Source organism: Sprattus sprattus, assembly GCF_963457725.1.
Source record: "Sprattus sprattus genome assembly, chromosome: 9".
Lineage (NCBI taxonomy): Eukaryota > Metazoa > Chordata > Actinopteri > Clupeiformes > Clupeidae > Sprattus > Sprattus sprattus.
In genome coordinates, this window is record NC_137928.1 from 15213459 (window position 1) to 15235163 (window position 21705).

The 21705-nt window shown below is 44.8% G+C and overlaps 1 protein-coding gene across 1 annotated transcript in view; it reads right to left on the reverse strand.

Moving 5' to 3' along the window:
* Window positions 1-1284: 1284 nt before the first annotated feature.
* The window catches only part of ppm1lb (protein phosphatase, Mg2+/Mn2+ dependent, 1Lb), a 56358-nt gene continuing 35937 nt past the window's right edge, over window positions 1285-21705 (reverse strand). Inside the window, exons 2-4 of the mRNA XM_080844901.1 lie at window positions 5966-6140; window positions 5041-5202; window positions 1285-4557 (exon numbers count right to left, since the gene is read on the reverse strand). Of these exons, the coding sequence (XP_080701027.1) occupies window positions 4205-4557; window positions 5041-5202; window positions 5966-6140 (690 nt within the window). The 3' untranslated portion in view covers window positions 1285-4204. The remainder of the gene's footprint in view (window positions 4558-5040; window positions 5203-5965; window positions 6141-21705) is intronic.

The window sequence follows — 21705 nt, forward strand, 5'->3', positions numbered from 1 at the left end:
GCATAGGTCTGGTAATATCAAAAGTGGTCAAATGTTGACATTTTTATGATGTGCATTCACATACACTCTGTCAAGCAATGTCCTCATCTGTTAAAAAAAACAGCTCTGATGTGGTATCCTCAGTTTGATGGCTTTGTGACTGCTCTGTTCTGCAACTGTTTAGCCTTCCAACTCTTTGGTGGACTGCATGCTTTAATTGGCTACTCACATATAGTAGGCTAACGATTTAGGGATTAATTTACATTATTTACGTAAATAAGCCTGGACAGTTGAGTTGAAGTCTGTACATTGGTTTCCAAGGTGGAAACTCACCATTTTTATTATTGCATTTGTCTTCTTTCCTCCATGTTAATGATGATAAACAATGTGTCATCGGCATCTCTGCACATTAACAACTAAGTTAAATCTGAGTTCATCAAGCTTTGTTTGTTAGCTGTTATCCAGAACAACCTAATCAGATCATAGTCTGCTACAAAACAAACTAGCTGCATCACCCAGACATAAAGATGTTGTGGAGACCAGACTGAGTGTCTTTAATGTTTTGCCTGTCACATGGAGCCTCAGGGATACTGCTCTGCATCAAGTTACTGCAGCAGACTGGACTGGCACCTGTTGGGAGATGTCTTCTGAGTAGGGAAGTCCTATAATAGCCCCAGATATACTCAGGCTCCGATCTGACATGAGTGTTGCTGCTACCCAAGAGATTAGGTCACACTTAATAACACATACGTCACTGATATTTTTAGGAGACCCCCCCCCCCCCCCCCCCCCATCATGTGGCGTTGTTTATTCAAGAGCTCACTGGTGTGTTTGGAGATGGGGGGGATTGATGAGGAAGACACTACTTTTGACATGGCTTCCCTCCTCAGCTAATTCTTTTTTCACTTATACTTAACTGAAATAATCCACCAAACTACCAACTTAATGGTACAGATGACTCACACTGTTTTAGTCTTTTTGCAGGTGAGACATAGGGTAAAGTGTTGCAACTTGTACAATACAAGTTTTGCTATTATCAGTAGCCTATAACAGGCATTAGCCTAATATTGTTGTGTGGTTGGTTTTTCTTATCTATATTGAAATATTAATCACTACAAACATGAAAGGTAGTAATATATACTGTATCAATCTTATATTTGAAATGGCAAAAATAACCTAAAAAAGTCAATCAATCTAATGGAATTCAAACATGTAATGTTAGTGCAACTTCTACAGAGAAGTGGCTTATCTCTTATCATATGTCACATATGAAAGACACATAGGTACACATCATCAATGTTTTTTTTATTGTTACAGCATGATCATTTTGACTTCATATTAAATCCACAGAGTTTTCTGTTTTCACAAAGAAACGTCTGTTAAAAATCTTTTAAATTAAAAAAAACCTCTACAAACATTCTGCAACACAGTAAGTAATTTGGAAGAATATACATCCACAAATGACACATAGAAACATACCAACCCTATAGTGAATGTTTAACTAAACAGCCAGGTTTTTGCTTTTTAAAGAATTGTGTTTATGTCAATGAAATTTAGTATTTACATTCGGTTCACTAACTCCTGTGTTTTTTTTTTGGCACCAGCCAGCCATGCCTGTCACTTGAAATCTTTGATTTAGAAGGGTTAAAGGAAAAAGGATGCAATGTGTCTCACAATGGGAATTTGACATACTTATAATTGTGAGGTTAGCGCTTATAATTGAGATATTGTCACATAGTTTCAATCATGACACACTTACATTTATAGAATTACAAGTGTAACAATGCATTGCATTCTTTTTTTTCTGGCAAAAAAGGGCTCTCATAAATTATACCTGCTGCACTCTTCTGTTGGAAAGAAAAAGAACAATGCAACATATCTCCCCTGAAAATGTCAATTTGTTATGAAGGGCAAGTAAGGTCAGGATTTGAAGAAGAAAATGTCTTAAATTGAACCGCCCAACTCCTTTGCTCTGGCTGCTGCCTGTCAACATCCTCATTTTCTAGTTCACCGTTAACAAGGCTGTTTGTTTTTCAGTTGGCAAACACTGTGATCATGAAGCTTGATAAGATTATCGCCGATACACACTCCGTCCCCCAAACACACACACACACACACACACACACAAACGTCCTTTTATGCAGATATTACGCACTAACAGATGCATAATGTTGAACTCCATCTTGGTACAAACGGCTCATAAATCTGACAACAATTTAATGTTTTAAAAAAAATCATACATCCCTCTTAGGCTGTAAATTCAGCTTAAAAGAAAGGCAAGTCAAACTGAGGGACTTGTATTTGCTATCCCTGTCCACATTACATTTGAACTCAGAAGACACTGTATAGGTTAGATGGAACGTACATCAGAAATAAGGCAATACAAACATATGCCATTCAATGTGTTATCATATACTTGTTACGTCATCTTATGTTACATTATCTTAATCCAGGGAATAATGTTAATACTATGGAGCACGGATGACTAATGGTGTATTCCTGGAATATGTGATAAACAAGTTGCAGAAGAGCTTTCAGTCCAGGATACTCTCTGTCCCAAGAGGAACCACTTCAAACTTCAGTGTATATACAAACGCTAATAGTTTTGTATGCCATGTGTATACATATACAAATACATGTGTATACACAAGCACGATAACCTTTTCAGTTTTATTTTATATAGTATTCTTTTTTTTAAACTGCCAAAAGACAGTCTCCAAAAATTATACAATGAAATGGAACACCTGAATGTCATTCAAACTTCATAATAGTCTGGCACTTCCTAAATTCCCCATTAAATGCACATCAAGTTATTATCTTAAAAATACAAGTTTAACTTGTCAAGCAAAAACTTGATACAGACTTGATACAGAAGGAGCAATGCTTCCAAAACATATAATATGATATGAGCTCTTTTTGATAATGGGAGACATCGCTCAGTCTTGATTACATGACATGACATTTTCAGGTTCTTCAATGTTACACAAGGAAGGTGAAGATTAGATTAGATTAGATTACACTACGTTATTCAGCCCAATGAAATAGATTATTTCACTTGGTCATACTTGCTCTATTTGATTTTCAGCCAAAAAAGTTGAACATTACATTCTTTTTTCACAGGTAAGGAAACAATTTGCCACTTGCATTCAATAATACATATTAATTAAGAACAACAATTACACTAAACAACATGGCAATGTAGCATGTAGTACTGATGAGAACCACATTTGAAATATTGTACATTAACTGGGCAATTTATAGAATTAGTTTTCCACTACTGCCGCGTGCCTCTTCCGTCTGCCATGACACTGTCAGGATGTGGCAGAGGGAGACTGCACAGAGATGGCAAGCCATGTCACTTTTTTCTTAATACATGCAATATTCACTGCCTGACAGCCTATCTATGGTGATCAGCACACTGGTGTAAAATGCATTAGTATCATCCAGGAGGGGACTACATGCTAGTAGGGTGTCAGGTTTGGGGATCTGCAATGTTTTGGGGATCTGCAATGTTTCATTCATTCATTCATTCATTCATTCATTCATTCATTCATTCTTTCATTCATTCATCCATCCATCCATCCATCCATCCATTCCCCCATCAATTAATTAATGAATTAATCCATTCAAACAATCAATCAATCATTCAACAAATCAATCAAACTCTTTCTCTCATGCAGCGTCCCCATCATCCACAGAGCAGTGCATGGGATGTGTGCGTTGAGTAAGTGTCCCTCACCTCAGTCACCTGCAGACATGGATGTGTGGGTTGAGTAAGTGTCCCTCACCTCAGTCACCTGCAGACATGGATGGTTCCCGAGGAGGTACGCTTACTTCACTCGTCTTAGCTAGTGCTCACTCGGCTGCAGCTCTGGCCCATCCTGGTGCTACAGTATGAACCATAGTGTTGATGGTCAGAAGTAGCTATCGACAAATTCACCTAGCAGACCGTTTGTGAGAAGCCAAGAACTGTTGTGGAAAATTCTTCTTGAAAGCATGTGACCATGACTGTTCTCTCTGACAGAACAAGGTTCCATTTCATAACTGACTGCTGTCTTGTTTGAGGGTAACTTGAAAAAAGACACATTTTGTGTCTTGATTGAAAAAAAAAAATAGTTAAACCTATGCATACATATTAGAATTTCATATACATTTGTGGATAAATATTCATCTGGGTGGTTTGGCTGCCAAAGGCAGCGTCCGTCGGATCGCTACGGCAACCACATCACTGCCCTGCCGGTTTCCCGTTGCCGGCCCCCTTGAACTTAACCACCATGACGGTGATGTTGTCCGGGCAACCACGGTAGTAGGCCTGCAGCACGATGCTCTTGGCCCCGAAGTGCGGCTCGTCCAGGCGCTCACGGATGAAGCGCACAGCCTCCTCGTTGCTGAAGGCATCCCACAGGCCGTCCGAGGCTAGGATCATGAACTTCGGCTGCAGCTTGTCCAGGTCAAAGGTCATGATGTCAGGGTCAGAGACGAGGACATTGAGGTTCTTGAGCGGGTAGTCGCCCATTGAGCGTGACATGGCTAGAATGCCCTGGACGCGCCAGGACCCATTGAAGCTGATGAAACCGCCTATGAGGAAATAGACAGGGAGAAGACCAGAGATTAACTTCATGTCACTTTCAGAATACCAGTCTAAATCTGGGCCCTTTCAGAACTTGACTATTTCTCATTGATTATTATTATTTATTGATTATTGATTCTCAGAGCAGAGATGTCTAAGAATCCAGGGCGGGACCAGCTTAAAACCCCGATAATGATTAATAATCATCATTTTGTTCTAAACTCGCAATTGTATAACACCCCGGAAAAAAAACCTGTAATAATTGTACTGTTATACTAAAGACTTTTTAATTGTGCTATATCAATTGAAGTTGACTGAACTGTGTATTGAAATGTTTACTAGGCTGTGATATTGTCCCACACGCTCATCAAGCTGTACTACCACACGTAACCAACAGGTGGCAGTAAAGACATATTTTTTTCCACCTCCACCATTACACTGGAAAACAAGAAATCACTCAACCTGTGATCTGCGGTTTTCTGTGCTCTCACCTGCCTTTTTGATCCTCTTGCGCTCCTTCAACTGGTAGGGCTTGTGGTCGTGGGACAGAGGGATGGTGTTTCCATCCTTATCACACAGCACCCCCCTGGAGTCCCCAACATTGGCCACCGTCAGCTCCTTATCGGAGAGCAGGGCCACCAAACAAGTGGTACCTGAAGATGAGATATAGAGACCCATATAGAATGACATTAAAACAGATGTGTGTTTGAGACAGGGGAAATAGCCACTCTGGCACATTGGTTTGCCAGTCAAGCAACAACAGCAGTGACTTTGATTGTGTTGATTGGTTACATTTTTCTCCCATGAGTATTCTCTTGCAGGGCCCAGAGTACATTCATTTTCAGAGCTGCTCCCCGAAGCATACAACATACATCTATAATTAGATGTATTTGTCACATTGGATAGGGTTGTTTCCCCTGTTTAATGATACATTTAGACACTGTCAGTCTCAGCTGGGCTTCATGATGACACAGCTAACTCGGACACAGATCTGGCCCAAATCTTTTTGGACTCACGGCCGACCCTTGAGGGCCCAATCAGTACCAGAGCCCACTGCTACGAAGGATGGGTTCGGGACAGGCTCTCGGAGCTGCAGGTCAACCAATCACATCTCCTGGGCTTTGGACATAATATCTCTGGTAGGTAAGCCTACCCTATGCTGCAATAACAAAGCCCATGTATAGCCTATTTGGGGTTAAGGAAGGTGTTTTGGAAAACTGTTCTTTACTGCATTTGACAAGAAAACAAGACAAAATGAACCATTAAATTCTGAGGGCATTGAACTCAGTAGGACACCCCCCCCCCCCCCCCCCCCCCCATGATTACTGTTCACAGTCTTTCCTACGGCCAGGACGAGTTGCTGAATTAGACAGCTAACGCCATCATCTGTTCTGGGACCTGTGGTTAGGCTCTCACCCGCTTCGTCGTATTTCTCAGAGAGCTTGTCGATCATCTCCTTGTCCAGGCTGAGGATCTGTTTCTCCAGGATGGTCTGGTAGTTGAGCACGCTGTTCTCCTTCTCCTTCTCGTAGGCCTGCAGGTGCTGTCGCAACACATCAGGCAGGTGAGTCTTCACATACTCAGCAGCAGCCTACCAGAGTGGGAGGGAGGGAGGGAGAGAGGGAGAGGGAGAGGGAGGGAGGGAGGAAGGGAGAGAGAGAAGAGAAAGAGAAGGACAGAGGGAGGGGAAAGAGAGAGGGAGTGAGAGAGAGAAAGGAAAGAGAAAGAGAAGGACAGAGAGAGGGAGGGAGGGAGAGAGAGAGAGAAAGACAGAGACACCGTGGGGGGAGAGAGAGGGAGGACGAGAGAGAAATGTTATATAATGAATGCGTTTCAGTTCCGCATAGCATCAATTCAGTCCATTAGCAGTCTAAGATGACAGCGACGGCCAGTGCTCGGGTGGTCTCTGGTGAATGAGTCGCATTCATAGAGAAAGCGTTCTTTGGGCATCTCGGGCATCGAGCAGTAATACGAACTCATTCTTCATATCAGCGGCAGGCATAACTGTCATTTCAGTGCACCTTTAAAGATGTGTTCAATGGAGAAAAGCAGAGCACAGATACAAATATGTCTCTAAGAAATTATTAAATTAATTTCAAACTCAAAAACTCAAAAAAGGTATTTCTTACCTAGCACTATTATGTGTGTACGATCTGTTTTGTTCAGTTTGCCATATATTAAGACGATATATTTTGCTGTTACTGATGTAATATCTCACAACCTCTTACCATCTCAAAGTGCAGGAAATTAACAGCTGGGTGAGGCAGTGGACATTAGCCTCATTAATCAGGATGGAATGATAATTGATTTTAATGATGCCTGTGCCAAAACCTTCCATGTGTTATTGACAGTGGATTGCATGCTGGGAAACACACACTCGCCCGTCGCTACATTCTTACGAGGAATTATTTATTTGTTTGTTTATTAAAAGGATAGTAAGTAAAAATCCATAATCATTGGCTTAACTTTAAGACGAAGATGGATATTATACACCAATGTTTCCTAAAACCATTTAATGGTATGGAATTACAAACACACTCTACCTCACTAGTGTCACACTCCAACATTTGAATATGCATATATGCTGTATGCTTTGAGAAGTAATAGTCTAAGTAGACTATATGCTGTATGCTTTGAGAAGTAATAGTCTAAGTAGACTATATGCTGTATGCTTTGAGAAGTAATAGTCTAAGTAGACTATATGCTGTATGCTTTGAGAAGTAATAGTCTAAGTAGACTATATGCTGTATGCTTTGAGAAGTAATAGTCTAAGTAGACTTTATGCTGTATGCTTTGAGAAGTAATAGTCTAAGTAGACTATATGCTGTATGCTTTGAGAAGTAATAGTCTAAGTAGACTATATGCTGTATGCTTTGAGAAGTAATAGTCTAAGTAGACTATATGCTGTATGCTTTGAGAAGTAATAGACTATATGCTGTATGCTTTGAGTCTGTCAGGACCAACTCAGAAACACTTTCTTTCTTAGAAGCTGAAACATTCTGGTAGTAATGATACATCTTCATACCAGCCTACCATATTGAAATGTCACCTGTCAAATGTAATTCATATACGCCTTCAGTCACAGTACCTGAAGAGGTACATTGCCGCCTCCGCTGTCCTCAGGATTTCATTTCACTCTCTCTTAAGCATTAAAGAACTCACTGTTTGGAACAGCACATATTCTGTCCACACTCTGCACAGAAATAGCGTCTCTGAGGAGTGATAACACATCTGAAGAATTCTAACAGAGATAGCAAAAGCGCTCCTTCCGGCAGAAAAATGCCGATTTTCCAGTGTTAGCGCTAGTTTTATCTAGCAGATGGACAGATATGAATATCCCTCGTTGGAAAAGGAATATCATCTTAAGTAAGTTTTGCATATACGGGTTCTCCAACACAGCAGGTGCAATAGCATAAGCTGTTGAACTCACAAGTCCCGGCACCCGGTTACGACAAGCACTCAATAACATTTAACTGCACAGAGGAGAACTATATAATGACCTATAGTTTACTCAACGTTCAGGCTCATATATACACCTATATAATCACCTATAGTTTACCCCACCTGCAGGCTTATTTAAGCAATAAGCCCCAAGAGGCTGTGTTTTGCACTGATTTTAGAACAGGTAAGGGGAGTTGTTATGTACGAGGTGAAGCGGAGTAGAAATATACATTGAGCATTGACCTGAAATATGGTCTTTAAGCTTTAAAACCTCAGCCCCTCCTGCATGCCTGTGTGTGTGTGTGTGTGTGTGTGTGTGTGTGTGTGTCCGTGGCTGTGTTTTATCTCTGAGAAACTCCTTATTGGGCGAATAGCTGCATTAGTTTAATGTGGCGTGCAGTGGCCGGCTAGCCTGTGGTGTGATGAAGCCTTGTGTTTGTCTTCCCCCTCTCCCCCTCCTCCCTTCAGGCCGTGTGCCAGGAAGGCCCAGAGGACAGGTAGAAAATGATTAAACAATGCACAGCACTCATCTCCACCAGACCCCCCCACCACATACACACACACACACACACACACACACACACACACACACACACACACACACACACACACACACACACAAATCAGCCTGAAGCTGACGCAGTCCGGTGTTCTATGTGAGTACCTATATTTTGGTTCATTTTTCGGTTTTAAAAAATCCAGCCACACTGTCTCAATGGCTGGAATGCAGCTGCATGTGGCCAATGTATAGGAGTGCCTCATGTATTCTGATCAGAGCACTTATTGTGTTAGTGACTTTCACCAGTGTAGAGTGGAGGGTCCAAAAATAGATAATCGCACTCGTGTTCTATAAGTGCAGGCAGGAGGGGCGGTCAAGGTGGAATGCCTTAAGAGCTTTGGTAAAGGCTTTCTTCTTCAGCCTGCACACACACACACATCGGCATGCATAGACACACACTCAGAAATCCGCACCCTCATACACACTGAAAAATCCCACACACCACAAGTCACACCACACACACACACACACTTTACTTTCCAACCTGACACTATACGCACACACACAGAACTTTCCAACTTCACACGCACAGACACTGCAGCCTACAGCACACTTTCCACCAAGACTAAGACATTACAGTATCGCTCAACCTCTCTGACCTTCATTTTCTGTTGAGACACAAATAAATCCTGAGATAAATTGACAGAGATAAAGGCTCTGGAAAAGTGCACTGCCAGCCAAACCACCACCACCTCCACTCTCTCCCTCCCAGCTCTCTCTCCCTCCCAGCTCGCTCTCTCTCTCTCTCTCTCTCTCTCTCCCTCCCAGCTCTCTCTCTTCCTCCCTCTCTCCCTCCCAGCTCTCTCTCTCTCTCTCACAGCACTGCCTCTCTCTTCCTCCCTCTCTCTCCACCAGCCCCTGCACTCTCTCTCTCCCTCCCAGCTCTCTCTCCCTCCCAGCTCTCTCTCTCTCTCTCACAGCACTGCCTCTCTCTTCCTCCCTCTCTCTCCACCAGCCCCAGCACTCTCTCACTCTCTCTCTCTCCCTCTCCCTTTCTCTATCACTCTCTCTCTTCCAGCACTCCCTGTCTCTTTTCCAGCACTCCCTCTCACAGCTATCTCTCACTCTCTCTCTCGCTTTATCTCCCTCTCTCCCAGCTCTCCCCCCCCCCCCCCCCCCCCCACACTTCCTCTCCCTCTCTCCCCCGGCCTCGGCTCAGCTGACCAGGGGAAATGTAATCCTGCGGGCCAGTCCCAGTCTTATACAAAGAGGAAAAAAGCCTCCCTTTGCCCTTTTATGGCTCCATCTTTAGTAGTCCTCGTCCAAAGTCAAAGCAGCCCTTTCTTCCCCAATGACAGAACCCTGCATTTATGACCGGTGCAGGTGGAGTGGAAACGGAACATGTTTTCCACGCCGGGCCTCACTGATGACAGGCATGGGAAGATAAGATGTTATAAGTCGTCCTTTCTCTGCGTCTCCTACAGAACCCCTTTCTGTTCGTGCCTATTGAAATGGCAGAGCACTCCCACCGAGAGTGAGCAAGAAAATAAGACAAGCTGCTTCTCTTCTTACATCTCGGTACAACATCATCGTTCCATTGTAGCATTGTCATTTACGTATTCTGAGCTGATACCGATCCTTACTCTTTATATGAATGAACAGTCTAAGTTACCGACTGAGGTTCATTCTCTCTCACGCACACACACACACACACACACACACGCGCACACACACACACACACAAACACAAACACACACACACATTGTACACCGTCTTGTTTTTACTTTCCATCCATGTTTGGTCCCCCAAATTGAAGTAACAAGATTTCTGCCAGACTCAATTTGCCATTGGCCCGTCATATTCCATTAAGGTAAAACCAATTGGTCTAATTCAGCATGATCTAATATTCCACACTCGCCATGAATAGCCGCAGACAGAAAAATGCAGTTTCCTAAACCAGCAGAAAAGAAACAGAACAAACACCAACACTAATAGGATTTGTGTTGCACTGTGATATAACAACTCCATTCATAATATCATGTGAGGATTTTTTCTTATGGGTACGCTGAGATGGCTATATATTCTGTCCTTTTTAATAGAGATTTTTAACGGAGAGTGTCTCAACCACCCAGAGGCATATCTCTCCTCTCCGCCCAGGCTGTCTCCTCCCCTCCAACCCCATGTCTCCTCTCTCCACATCTCGTCTCTCATCCCTCTCTCCACATCTCCTCATCTCGTCTCTCATCCCTCTCTCCTCGCTCAGGAAGGCGGCAGTGTTTGCTGACAGAGGCTAGAGATGCCCACTGTGACAAGAACAAAGCCACAGCAACTGCAGCATCAGTGCCCACCGGCCTCTCTCTCCTGTTCTCTCCTCTCTTCCTCTCTAATGTTCTCTCTCTCTCCCCCCCTCTCTTGCTCTTTCCCTCTCTAACGTTCTCTCTCCTCTCCCATATCCGTCTCTCTCCCTCTCTCGCTCTTTCTCTCTAACGTTCTCTCTCCTCTTCTCTTCCTCTTTCTCTCGTTCTCTCTCTCTCACGTTATCTCTCCTCTTCTCTCCCCCTCTCTCTCTCACGCCCTATCTCCTCCCTCTCTCGCTCTTTTGCTCTAACATTCGCTCTCCTCTTCTCTCTCTCTCTCTCTCTCTCTCTCTCTCTATTTCTCTCTCACATCCTCTCTCCTCTCCCTCTCTTGTTCTCTCCTCAGCAGATCCTATCAGCCAAAACACATTTGTCAGCAGAGAAGATCGGGAGCGGCTGCCAATGCGTTCGCTCTCTGATGAAACCAATTCAGCTTATTTCTAACCTCCCTCCCCTGGGTCTCTGAGATCAGCGAACACACACACACAAACACACACACACACACAGACACACACAGACACACACACTTGTACACATCTACACACGCATACATGCCAGAAAGTGATCACCACAGACACAGAGCATGGAAACACAAATGCGCACACATTCAGACACACACACACACAGACACACACACACACACATACACACAAAGTCAAAACAACTCTTTCGCACCTACCCCTCTGTGCTCAGTGTTTAACCTTCAGCTCTCTCTCTCTCTCTCTCTCTCTGATTGATGGGCCACACGGTCAGCTCACAGCAGGACTAAACCCAGACATCAGCAGCCTCTGGGCCAGACCCGGTACTGATAGATCCGGCAGATAACCTCCCCCAGAACAGTGCCAGATCCACACCAGAGCAGTGCCAGATCTGGGCCGAATCCATGTCGGAGTCATCTCCTCTCCAGGCGAGTACACCTGGCACCAGGGCTAGCCCTCTTCAACAGTCCCTCGCCTCCTGCTGGGGCGCCTGTCATCCATCTTCAGCTCGTTAGAGCCAAAGCTGCGCTGATGGTAAACAACACACAGGCAGGATGGCAGGCGGCTCGCTGACAGGGGCCTCCGCTCGCTGTCAGGGGCCTCGGCTCGCCCTCATGGGCCTCGGCCCTCCGACCTCCGCGTCAGAGAGGCAGTGCACACAAGGGGTACAGACAAATCTCTGAATGTTAACCTCACTTGGTTTAGAGTGACTCAAACGCTAACTTTGGAACGGGTTCGTCTCCCACAGAGCAGGCGCCAGAGGTCCACATCAGCCAAGGGCTGCAGGGGAAGACTGGAAAAGCAGGGAAAATAAACCTTACAGTGGTACATTAGCTCATCGTAGCAGAGCTAAAAACAATGGGTCCGTTTCCATCTAATCTGCTTCGTATGCACCCAATGTTGTGTTGCATCGGTGTTGAGAAGTGTGTGCCGCGAGTGGTGCCTTAGGCCCTGATTGCGATGGCTTCAACCAAGATCTGGTGGTTCCATGCTGGATCAGAACCAGATCAGTGCTAGGATCTGCGAGTGTTTCGGGGACAGGATGTGGCTTACGTAACGCCATTGCTGTGTGACGTGACAAGACGTAGATAACAGCACAGCAAGGATTACCGTTTCAACAACCCTGAACGGCACGGCAGATGTGCCCTCACTGCCTCCACGTACACACACACACACACACACACACACACACACACACACACACACACACACACACACACACACACACACACACACACACACACACATCAGGTTGTGTTTGTCTCCGTCAGGGTGACATTGCTGAAGCATGCGTCCCCAGGTGCAGGGTGGCGCATGCGCTAATTTCATTACATCCTCTGCGGCAGCTGCTGTCGCTCATGCCCAGTGGTCAGGGGTGCGGGGAGATCGTCACGGTAACTGCGCCTCAGACCTTACCTAAGCGTTTCCTCCGAGACAGCAGCAGTGCTTTCTCTTCTTCTTTAAAAATTCAAAAACTAATTTTACACGGAAGGATTAGATGCTTTAATGATTCAAGGTGAAGCTGCCAGGGCGGCAAGAAGGAACATTGGACCCCGCTGCAGATAGACCAGCAGGGGTAGAACTTCACACTTCTATAACTCTCACCCTTAGTGTAAAACATCTGGATTTCCTAACAAGTATCAAACTATGAAGTAGGAGAACAAATATGTGTGGGATGCTAGCTGGATGCTTTGAGAACGTTGACCCTTTCGCTTTCACTAAAAGTTGTGGAGTTCAATGCTTTTTGCTGTGGAGTCCAGAGTCATAATGGGCTGGAAATGGCAGCTGGTAATTGTGAATGTATAAAGACATGTTTCCTCATTAAATTCACTCCCGTGGCCTTATGAAGACATGTTTCCTCATTCAATTCACTCCTGTGGCCTTATGAAGACATGTTTCCTCATTAAATTCACTCCCGTGGCCTTATGAAGACATGTTTCCTCATTCAATTCACTCCTGTGGCCTTATGAAGACATGTTTCCTCATTAAATTCACTCCCGTGGCCTTATGAAGACATGTTTCCTCATTCAATTCACTCCCGTGGCCTTATGAAGACATTTTTCCTCATTAAATTCACTCCCGTGGCCTTATGAAGACATGTTTCCTCATTCAATTCACTCCTGTGGCCTTATGAAGACATGTTTCCTCATTCAATTCACTCCTGTGGCCTTATGAAGACATGTTTCCTCATTCAATTCACTCCCGTGGCCTTATGAAGACATGTTTTCTCACTTAATTCACTCCCGTGGCCTTTGAATGTCCTTCTCTGAGCTGCTGGCAACTGCACTTGGCAGCATCACAAAAATAAGGACACTGACTTCAGCCAACACTTACTGGTCTAAATCTAGCAAGACCCACTTCATCCAACACTTACTGGTTTAAATCTAGCAAGACCCTCTGCACTCAATATGGCTCTAACCCAACTAGAAAGTTCATTCGAAATGTGCCATCATACGCCGTACATCACAGATCCCTCCATAGTTACCCATCCAGTGCACAGATGTGGTTGGGATGGTCTGTGGGGCTGTGGTCTACCGTGACACATGTGGTGTACACAGGAGCTCTGCGGTGGAGCCGTTAAAGCACGCGGATGCACCTGGATACGCTTAAGCTGCCAGAGCCGGAGTTTGGTCTCCTGTTATGCTGCTGCTGCGGCTGCTGTGATGAATTGAGAGCATCACGCTGTGTCACATCACCTGACCATTAGGACTGAGGGAGGCGGAACCCTCCAACAGAGAGACACTATTGGAGGACAGACCGCATATCCTCCTCCACTAGGAACGTACAGAGTGATTCTTTTGGAGGACAAAACTCATACAGGGCATACATACAGCTTGGAATATACTCAGAAATATTTCATCTTGAAAAGCGTACATAACCTAGTGAACAAAGGGTGTAACTTCAGACCAGATGTAGAGGACCTGTACCACTTGTCTTCAAAAGCTCCGGGCTAATTGCCTCCCTCACTGAAATGTGTCTGCAGAAGAAACAGCACCTCCAGCACACAGACTCAGCACCACACCATCTGCTTCTCTTTACTATAAGGACCCTTCACACCAGAATGAGGAAGATTCGGCATAATAGCCATTCAAACCTGAACAAGGCACTAGAGCCCATTATATGTGGATGAAGTTGCCACTCATCTGTCCTACAGGCTTCAGGCTGTTCATATGCTTCGAGATCAGTTGTTTGGGAGGATGGGGGCACCATCTGGGTGAGGGGGCACCCATGGGGTATTAGTTTGGGTGGCACTGCAGCGGTGATAGAGGCAGCTGCTTGGGAGTGAAAATTAACTCTGCCCGGGCCTCCGCAGAGCAGTTTAGCGGGAGGCGTGAGCCGATTACGCAGCGGTTGGTACAGGCTGGGCAAATCGGCGGCGCCAAGGCTGATGTGTGGGCACAGGAACGGGAGCCTGCAGGATGAGGAGTGGGCGATGTTACGGTTTCTGTGTGTGTCTGTGAAGCACTGATAACACAGGCACACACACACACACACACACACACACACACACACACACCACACTCACACATGCACACCACGCACACACGCACACACACACACACACACACCACACACACCACACACACACACACACACACACACACGCATATACATACACACACCTTGCTCTACATTTCACCAGTCATGCTCACTTCATGTGGTGTGAAGTATAGAGGCTGTGGGACTGAGGATGCTGATATGAGAGTGAGGGGTTGAACCACTGATATGATTCAGCTCATTAAAGCCCACAGCCCCACTCTAGAGGAGAGGGGGGGGGGACTATTCTGTGAGAGCCAGAGTCACGGAGTCAACATTAACCCTTAATGAACCCTTAACGACACACTGGAAAAAGAGAATGACAAAACAAAACGTAGACCACCAAAAAGCCACACACCATTACAGAGAGATGGAACAGCATATCAATTAAGAGAGGGAAACAGGACAAAGAAGAGTGACTGTGAATAGAGAAAGGTCTTGAAGACAGAGAGCGAGAGAATATATAAAGTGAGATTGATCATCATATTAGAGTTGGGGTGGAGAATAGAACCAAATCCCCACAAAAACCGCAGGGCACACACCAGAAATATCCCTCCATACATCACGTGGTGGGAATTAATCTCACCTGAAGGCCATTAGCCGGGGCCACTAGTCTCTGGCCCTCTCAGGATGACACACGTCTTCTCAGGTCCGCAGCAGACGCTCCGCAGACAAATTCTACAGACTGAGGATTAAACTTGACTTTCTCTTCTTTATTCTGTGGCCATTTTGGTGGCGAGTCAGAGGAAGACGACAGCAACTGTTACAAAAACCGACTGCCCCCCACCCCCACCCGCCGCTACACAAATGTAGGCAGTGGTACACAGAAATGGAATAAAAAGCCATCTTAATCTATTGCGATGTAAAGAAGCGACAACAGCTACCTAAAGTCTACAGCTATCTCCATAGCAGTGTGAAACCTTAACTATTTTAGCACTCTTTAGTATGGTGTGTATGTGCGTGTGTATGTGCATGTGCGTGTGCGTGTGCGTGTGCGTGTGTCACACAGCTTGTGCACCAATTTGGGTTATTTCTGTAATTGATGGCTGCTCTCCAATCTGTCAGCACAGATCATGTGAGGAATACCCAGCGAAGTGTGAAGAACACAGGTGGTTCCGTTTATGACAACGTTCCTTGAGGGCGAAGAAGATGTCTTTGAGCTGAGACACAACAGACCATCTTTTTTTTTCTTCGTTTGAGTAAAAGAGACTTAAGCAGATTAACCAACGAGTGAGTGTGTTCGGGTGTGTGGGTGTGTGTGTGTGTGTGTGTGTGTGTGTGTGTGTGTGTGTGTGTGTGTGTGTGTGATCTGGCCATTATGAGAGTAGCACAAGGAATTCATCATGCGTCTCTATGTTTAACTTAAATACACAATCATTTCCTTTCCATAACAAGCAAAAATATGCCATTTTGATAGAACCCACAAGGTTAAATATTAATTTAAGATTCAATCTGTAGTCGTCTGTTGACCAATTCTTGAAAGACACCCATGGGGCTCCCTGACGTTCTAAGTGGAACCGTAAATTATTTGTGATGATAGTTTCCCTGCATTGTACCTCACTTCTGGGTTGCTTTGGGTAAAGGCCTCTACCAAGTGACACAATGTAAATGTCAGCGTAATGACTGTGTGCCAGTAAAGCACAACCACTGAAGGAGTGCACAGGGACGAGGGGAGGGCCGACGCAAGTCAATCAATGCCATTGAATCATGCAGTGGAAACCTGAACTTCATCTTTTCTAAACCACCGTTTAATCTCAGACCACTGGTTTATGGGAAGAGAACAACACACTGTTAAATGGATATAAATCAAAAATGTGACCCCATCTCATTGTCATCTGCGTCATTCACACACACACACACACAAACACACACACACACACACACACAACCACAGTCAAACACACACACACACACACACACACACACACACGCACACACACACACACACACACACACACACACACACACACACACACACACACACACACACACACACACACACACTCACACTCACACTCAGTCAAACACATACACACAGTATACTTCTTTATTTGGATTTGATAAATAAGTACATATCATGGCAAAATCCAAATTTGGCTTAGAGGAAGTCTTAAATTGCAGTCAAAGTTTCAGTCCACATTGTGCATCATGGGTAAAGGTGAAACCTGCGCTTCCACATGAAGAGGCTAACAATTACTGCTGATGTAGAGCAGTACTTTTAACTGCTTATCAAACTTCCTTTTCTGCATTTTCGTGAGCAGTTACGACGGGTGAGATGTTATTTTAGTGCTAGCAGCGTGTCAGCGTTAGGCCAGCGTTCACACACACACTTAGTGAAACACACACACATGAAATCAAGCTGTAATGAAATGGCTCATTTCACTGGTCAGTGCCCTGCCATTGGTTCATGTATCCAGTCCATTAGCCTTTACAGGAGCACAGCACATGACAGGCCTGAATACAGCATTAACATGGGGGGCTCTAATGCACCACACTCTTTTCACTCAACATGTAAATCTCTACATCTCTCCTCCTGTCTCTTCATCTCTACATGTATGTACAAGTGGGCTCTAATGCACCATGCTCTACATGTAAATCTTTACATCTCTCCTCCTCTTTCATCCTGTCTCTCCATCTTTCATCTCTCCATCTCAGGTTGTATGTACATGGTAACATTAGAGAGAGACAGAGAGAGAGAAAGAGAGAAAAACAAACACAAGCTTAAAGGAAGAATCCACTGACATGAGTCATACCACATGACAGACAGCCAGCCTCTCTTTCTGTGTGTGTGTGTGTGTGTGTGTGTGTGTGTGTGTGTGTGTGTGTGTGTATGTGTGTGTGTCTGTGTGTGTCTGTGTGTGTGTGTGTGTGTGTGTGTGTGTGTGTGTGTGTGTGTGTGTGTGGACTGCAAAGCCACTGTGAGGTCCATGTTCCATGAGTGTAATAGAGTGTGAGATTGAGTTGGACTGAGTGTTTCTGTAACCCAGAGCAAACCACCATCCAGTCTGATGTCCACCTCCTCAGAACCGGCCCAGTGAGCCCATCCATCAGGCATGCTTCCATTACACTCACAGGCACCACGAACACGGCACCAAGAACACGGCACAGGGACACAGAGTTCGAGAGTCTGATACGGCACTAAACTTTGGCGCTGATGGGTCCACTGGACGGGGTAAGAATCCAAGGGTGCAGGAGTGACCTGCACACCAAAGGGTGTGTGGAATTGTTTCCATGTGTTGGTGAGCAGGTCACACCCTTAGCGTTGGGTTCTGTGCTGTCATTGGTGTGTGGGCCCGTTCTAAAGCCTGGCTGCTGCAGCGACTTACATAATTTGAACTAAAGAGTAAATAACAGGAAGACTTTTTCTTAGACAATGCCAAGGAACCTGAATATAATAATATTAACAGTAGTGTTTGTGCCAGTCGTATCAGCATACAGGGTACAGGTCTTAAATAAGTTGGTCAGAACCCAACACATGTGCACCAAAAACTCTTCTCGAATTCTCTCTCTCATACACACACCCACACACACACACACACACACACACACACACACACACACACAGATGAATGACACACTCTAATAGCCTGCTCTACATCTCTGCCCCGTCCCCTGAGGTCACCTCCCGGCAGCCCATTATTTCCCACGAACAGACCCAATAGAACTCTGGAGAAGACCCACGCAGAGCCCTGATTGGCTGAACCACAGGTGTCAGGCAGAGCGCTGAATGTTTCATGCACTGACATAAAGGATTTAGTGGCCAGTTAACCTGGTCGATGAATAAAACATCGGCTGAGAGAACTCACAACATCATGGCCCTATCTGGCTGTGGTGAATGAACATGGCCCTCTCTGGCTGGGATGAATGCGCAGAGACATAGTCTCTCAAATTTCTACTCATAAGACTGACTTATGGACAGGTTATTTAGTGTGTCCCAATGCATCTGACAGCCTCATGTGATCTCGTTATCATTAAGGCAAGTGGCAACTACAGTAATATTACAATAATTACAACTACTGGTTGATATTGATTATTGGTTGATACTAGTAATGATAGTGGCTAGTTCGATTCCCCACTCCTCCTTACCAAGTGTCTAAACTTCCTTGAGCAAGACACTGAACCCCTAAATGCTCCTGATGTATAAATGCAAAAAAAATCCTTGTAAATCGCTTTGGATAAAAGCGTCTGCTAAATGACTACATGTCAAATGTAAATGTAAATGATAGTGTAAAACATAAATGTTGAGAAGACATATTCTTAACACCACTGCAATGATGTTAAGAAACGTAATCGAAACGTGTTTGTTTAGTTTGTAATATGATAGAAGGCCCTCCGCCTTCCATTCATTAAGTTAATTCGTTCCTGGATGTCATATAAGGTAAATCAACAGCACTGTAAAAACACATATCTCCGCTGTGCACCACGGTTAGGCCAAACATAACATAACTTCTCTTCTCAACAGAATCTCCACCTTAAGATGGATGGAGGCCAAACTCAGTCCTGCATGAATTCCTTTCTTCAGAAGCCTGGGATGACAGATATTACACATGAACCAGGGCGATGAAAGTAACAGGTGGAGGGATTGGGGGTGGGGGGTTGAAGGACTGGAACGAAGGGGAAAAGACAGGATGATGGACAATGATGAAAAGGTGAGGGAGATGAAAGGAGAAAGGAAAGAAAGAGAGGGAGAGAGCGAAACGAGGTAGAAAGAAGGGAGAGGGATGAGGGAGCAAATTAGACACAGATTTTGGAAGGGGAGAAAGACTGCAATGAGAGCTAGAGCCTGAACGAGAGCGAGAGAGAGAGAGAGAGAGAGAGAGAGAGGGATGGAGTGTGAGGGGAAAAAATGAACGACAGATTTAGAGAGGGAGAGAAGGCTCTTAATTCTCCTCAGGCTTGCCCTACGGCCTCCATTAAAACTGAATTAGGCATGGGGAACCTGCACTCACCTCTCTCAACAACGTAAACTAGTTTAGTTCTCACCTCCACTGCAGGTGTCAGAATCACTTCAGTGCTTTTGGAAAACACCTACTCACAAATGCAGCTCATGCTGGCAATATATTTGTTGTTCATTCATTTTTTTGGCTGACTTCAATTTATGTATGAGGCAAGTGGTAATTATGGGGTTATTTATTTATCCTGCAGCTTCATCGTAGAGTAAAGATCCATGTTGGAATCTATAGATTGCCCCAGTATACACACACACATACACACACATACACACACACACACGCCCCGTGAACATCATAACCACCGCTGTCCTCAGTTTACACGAGGAGCTGCATCAGTTCTTCAGCACAGCCATATTAAGGAGGTCCATGGTCAACAATGCCTCTTAACTTAATTTTAATCTTTTAGAGTATCCCCACTGAAAAAGTGGTGTGGGGAACGAGAGAGAGTTGTGTGTCCACTGGGGTTGTAAAAAAAACTATTACTTCTTTACGGTTGTTTTTTGTACTTTAAGGTTGAGATAAAACTTAAATCGTAAATCTTTAAGCAATTCATAGACACACATCTTTCCCATTAAGAGAAGATGGCTTTATGCGAGACAGGCCATCGTGAAATCTTAATAAAGACTAGCCTTCTGGTGAACTCCACACTATTACAGAGATAATTAGGCAGGTCAAGGGCCAGGTCTGATGTGGGCCAACTCAATATAACTGCCTTTGGACCTCACCCTGAGACTGACACACAAGAGATGCCACACGTCACACACACACACACACACACACACACACACACACACACACAGACACAGACACAGACACAGACACACACACTTCATATCTGCCTTTGGACCTCACCTTGAGACTGACTCACTAAGAGATGCCATGTGTCACCAGGACAGACGGAAACTTCTAGAGAGACTGGGCTGGATTTTGAGTGTGAGAATAATCAGCGTCTCAGACCTCAGCGTTACTGCAATACTGTATGGAAACACTCAGTCAGAGTAGACTGTCAGCAAGCTCAAAATCTCATGGTCACATTCACTTGAGTCCATGCCCAAGAATCCAGAGGTCGGAGCCCAGTTTTTTTTATCTGAAGTGAGTTTTGAACAAACTGCAGGCCCAAAATGACACCCCATATGCTCATCGATGCCCATCAGATTGGAATATACAACCAAACTTTCCGAGGCTCAAGCGTAGCGCGGCAGAATCCTCCGTGTCTAAACGGATCAGGTTCGGGAGGCCTCTCACGTTCAGATCTCCATCTGGACTTGGGTCTGCATTTCATTACTACAGCTGCTGACCACTGGAGTGGATCTGGACCGGATCCGGGCCTGGTCCGGCCCAGAAGCAGCTACTATATAAGATCAGGTTGTAGGTTGGGGGGGTGGACGTCTCTATACTTTCAGTTGACGTTGTGTGGATGAAAGTCCCAAGCAGTGGTAAAGGAACATTGTGTGAAAATTGTGACAGCGTGTAAATGAAGACTGAGAGGCCATCTGTCAGACAGGCAGTCACACAGCTGTATCATGAAGCAGCCCAGTGAGCTCAAAACACACACACACACACACACACACACACTTCAAAACAGAAAGCAACAACATCAGGGAGGACAAGAGCGCAAGGATCCCAAGGAGATGACACCCCTTACTAAATATAGAACTTCTTCAAATATTTCCCCTGCTCCACTGACTCACTTCAGCGAAAAACTAAATATTCTTTTCAGAAGCTAGATACTGACTATGGACTACAGACCAGCCTCATTATTATTTTCTGAAGTGCTTAATCCAAAGGCTTTAAATGTTGCTTTTGCATGCCTAAATGCTGCTCAGTACACTGGTCTCACAACACAGCAGAAAGAGAGAGAGAGAGCAATCTACACCTTACCACAGGGTC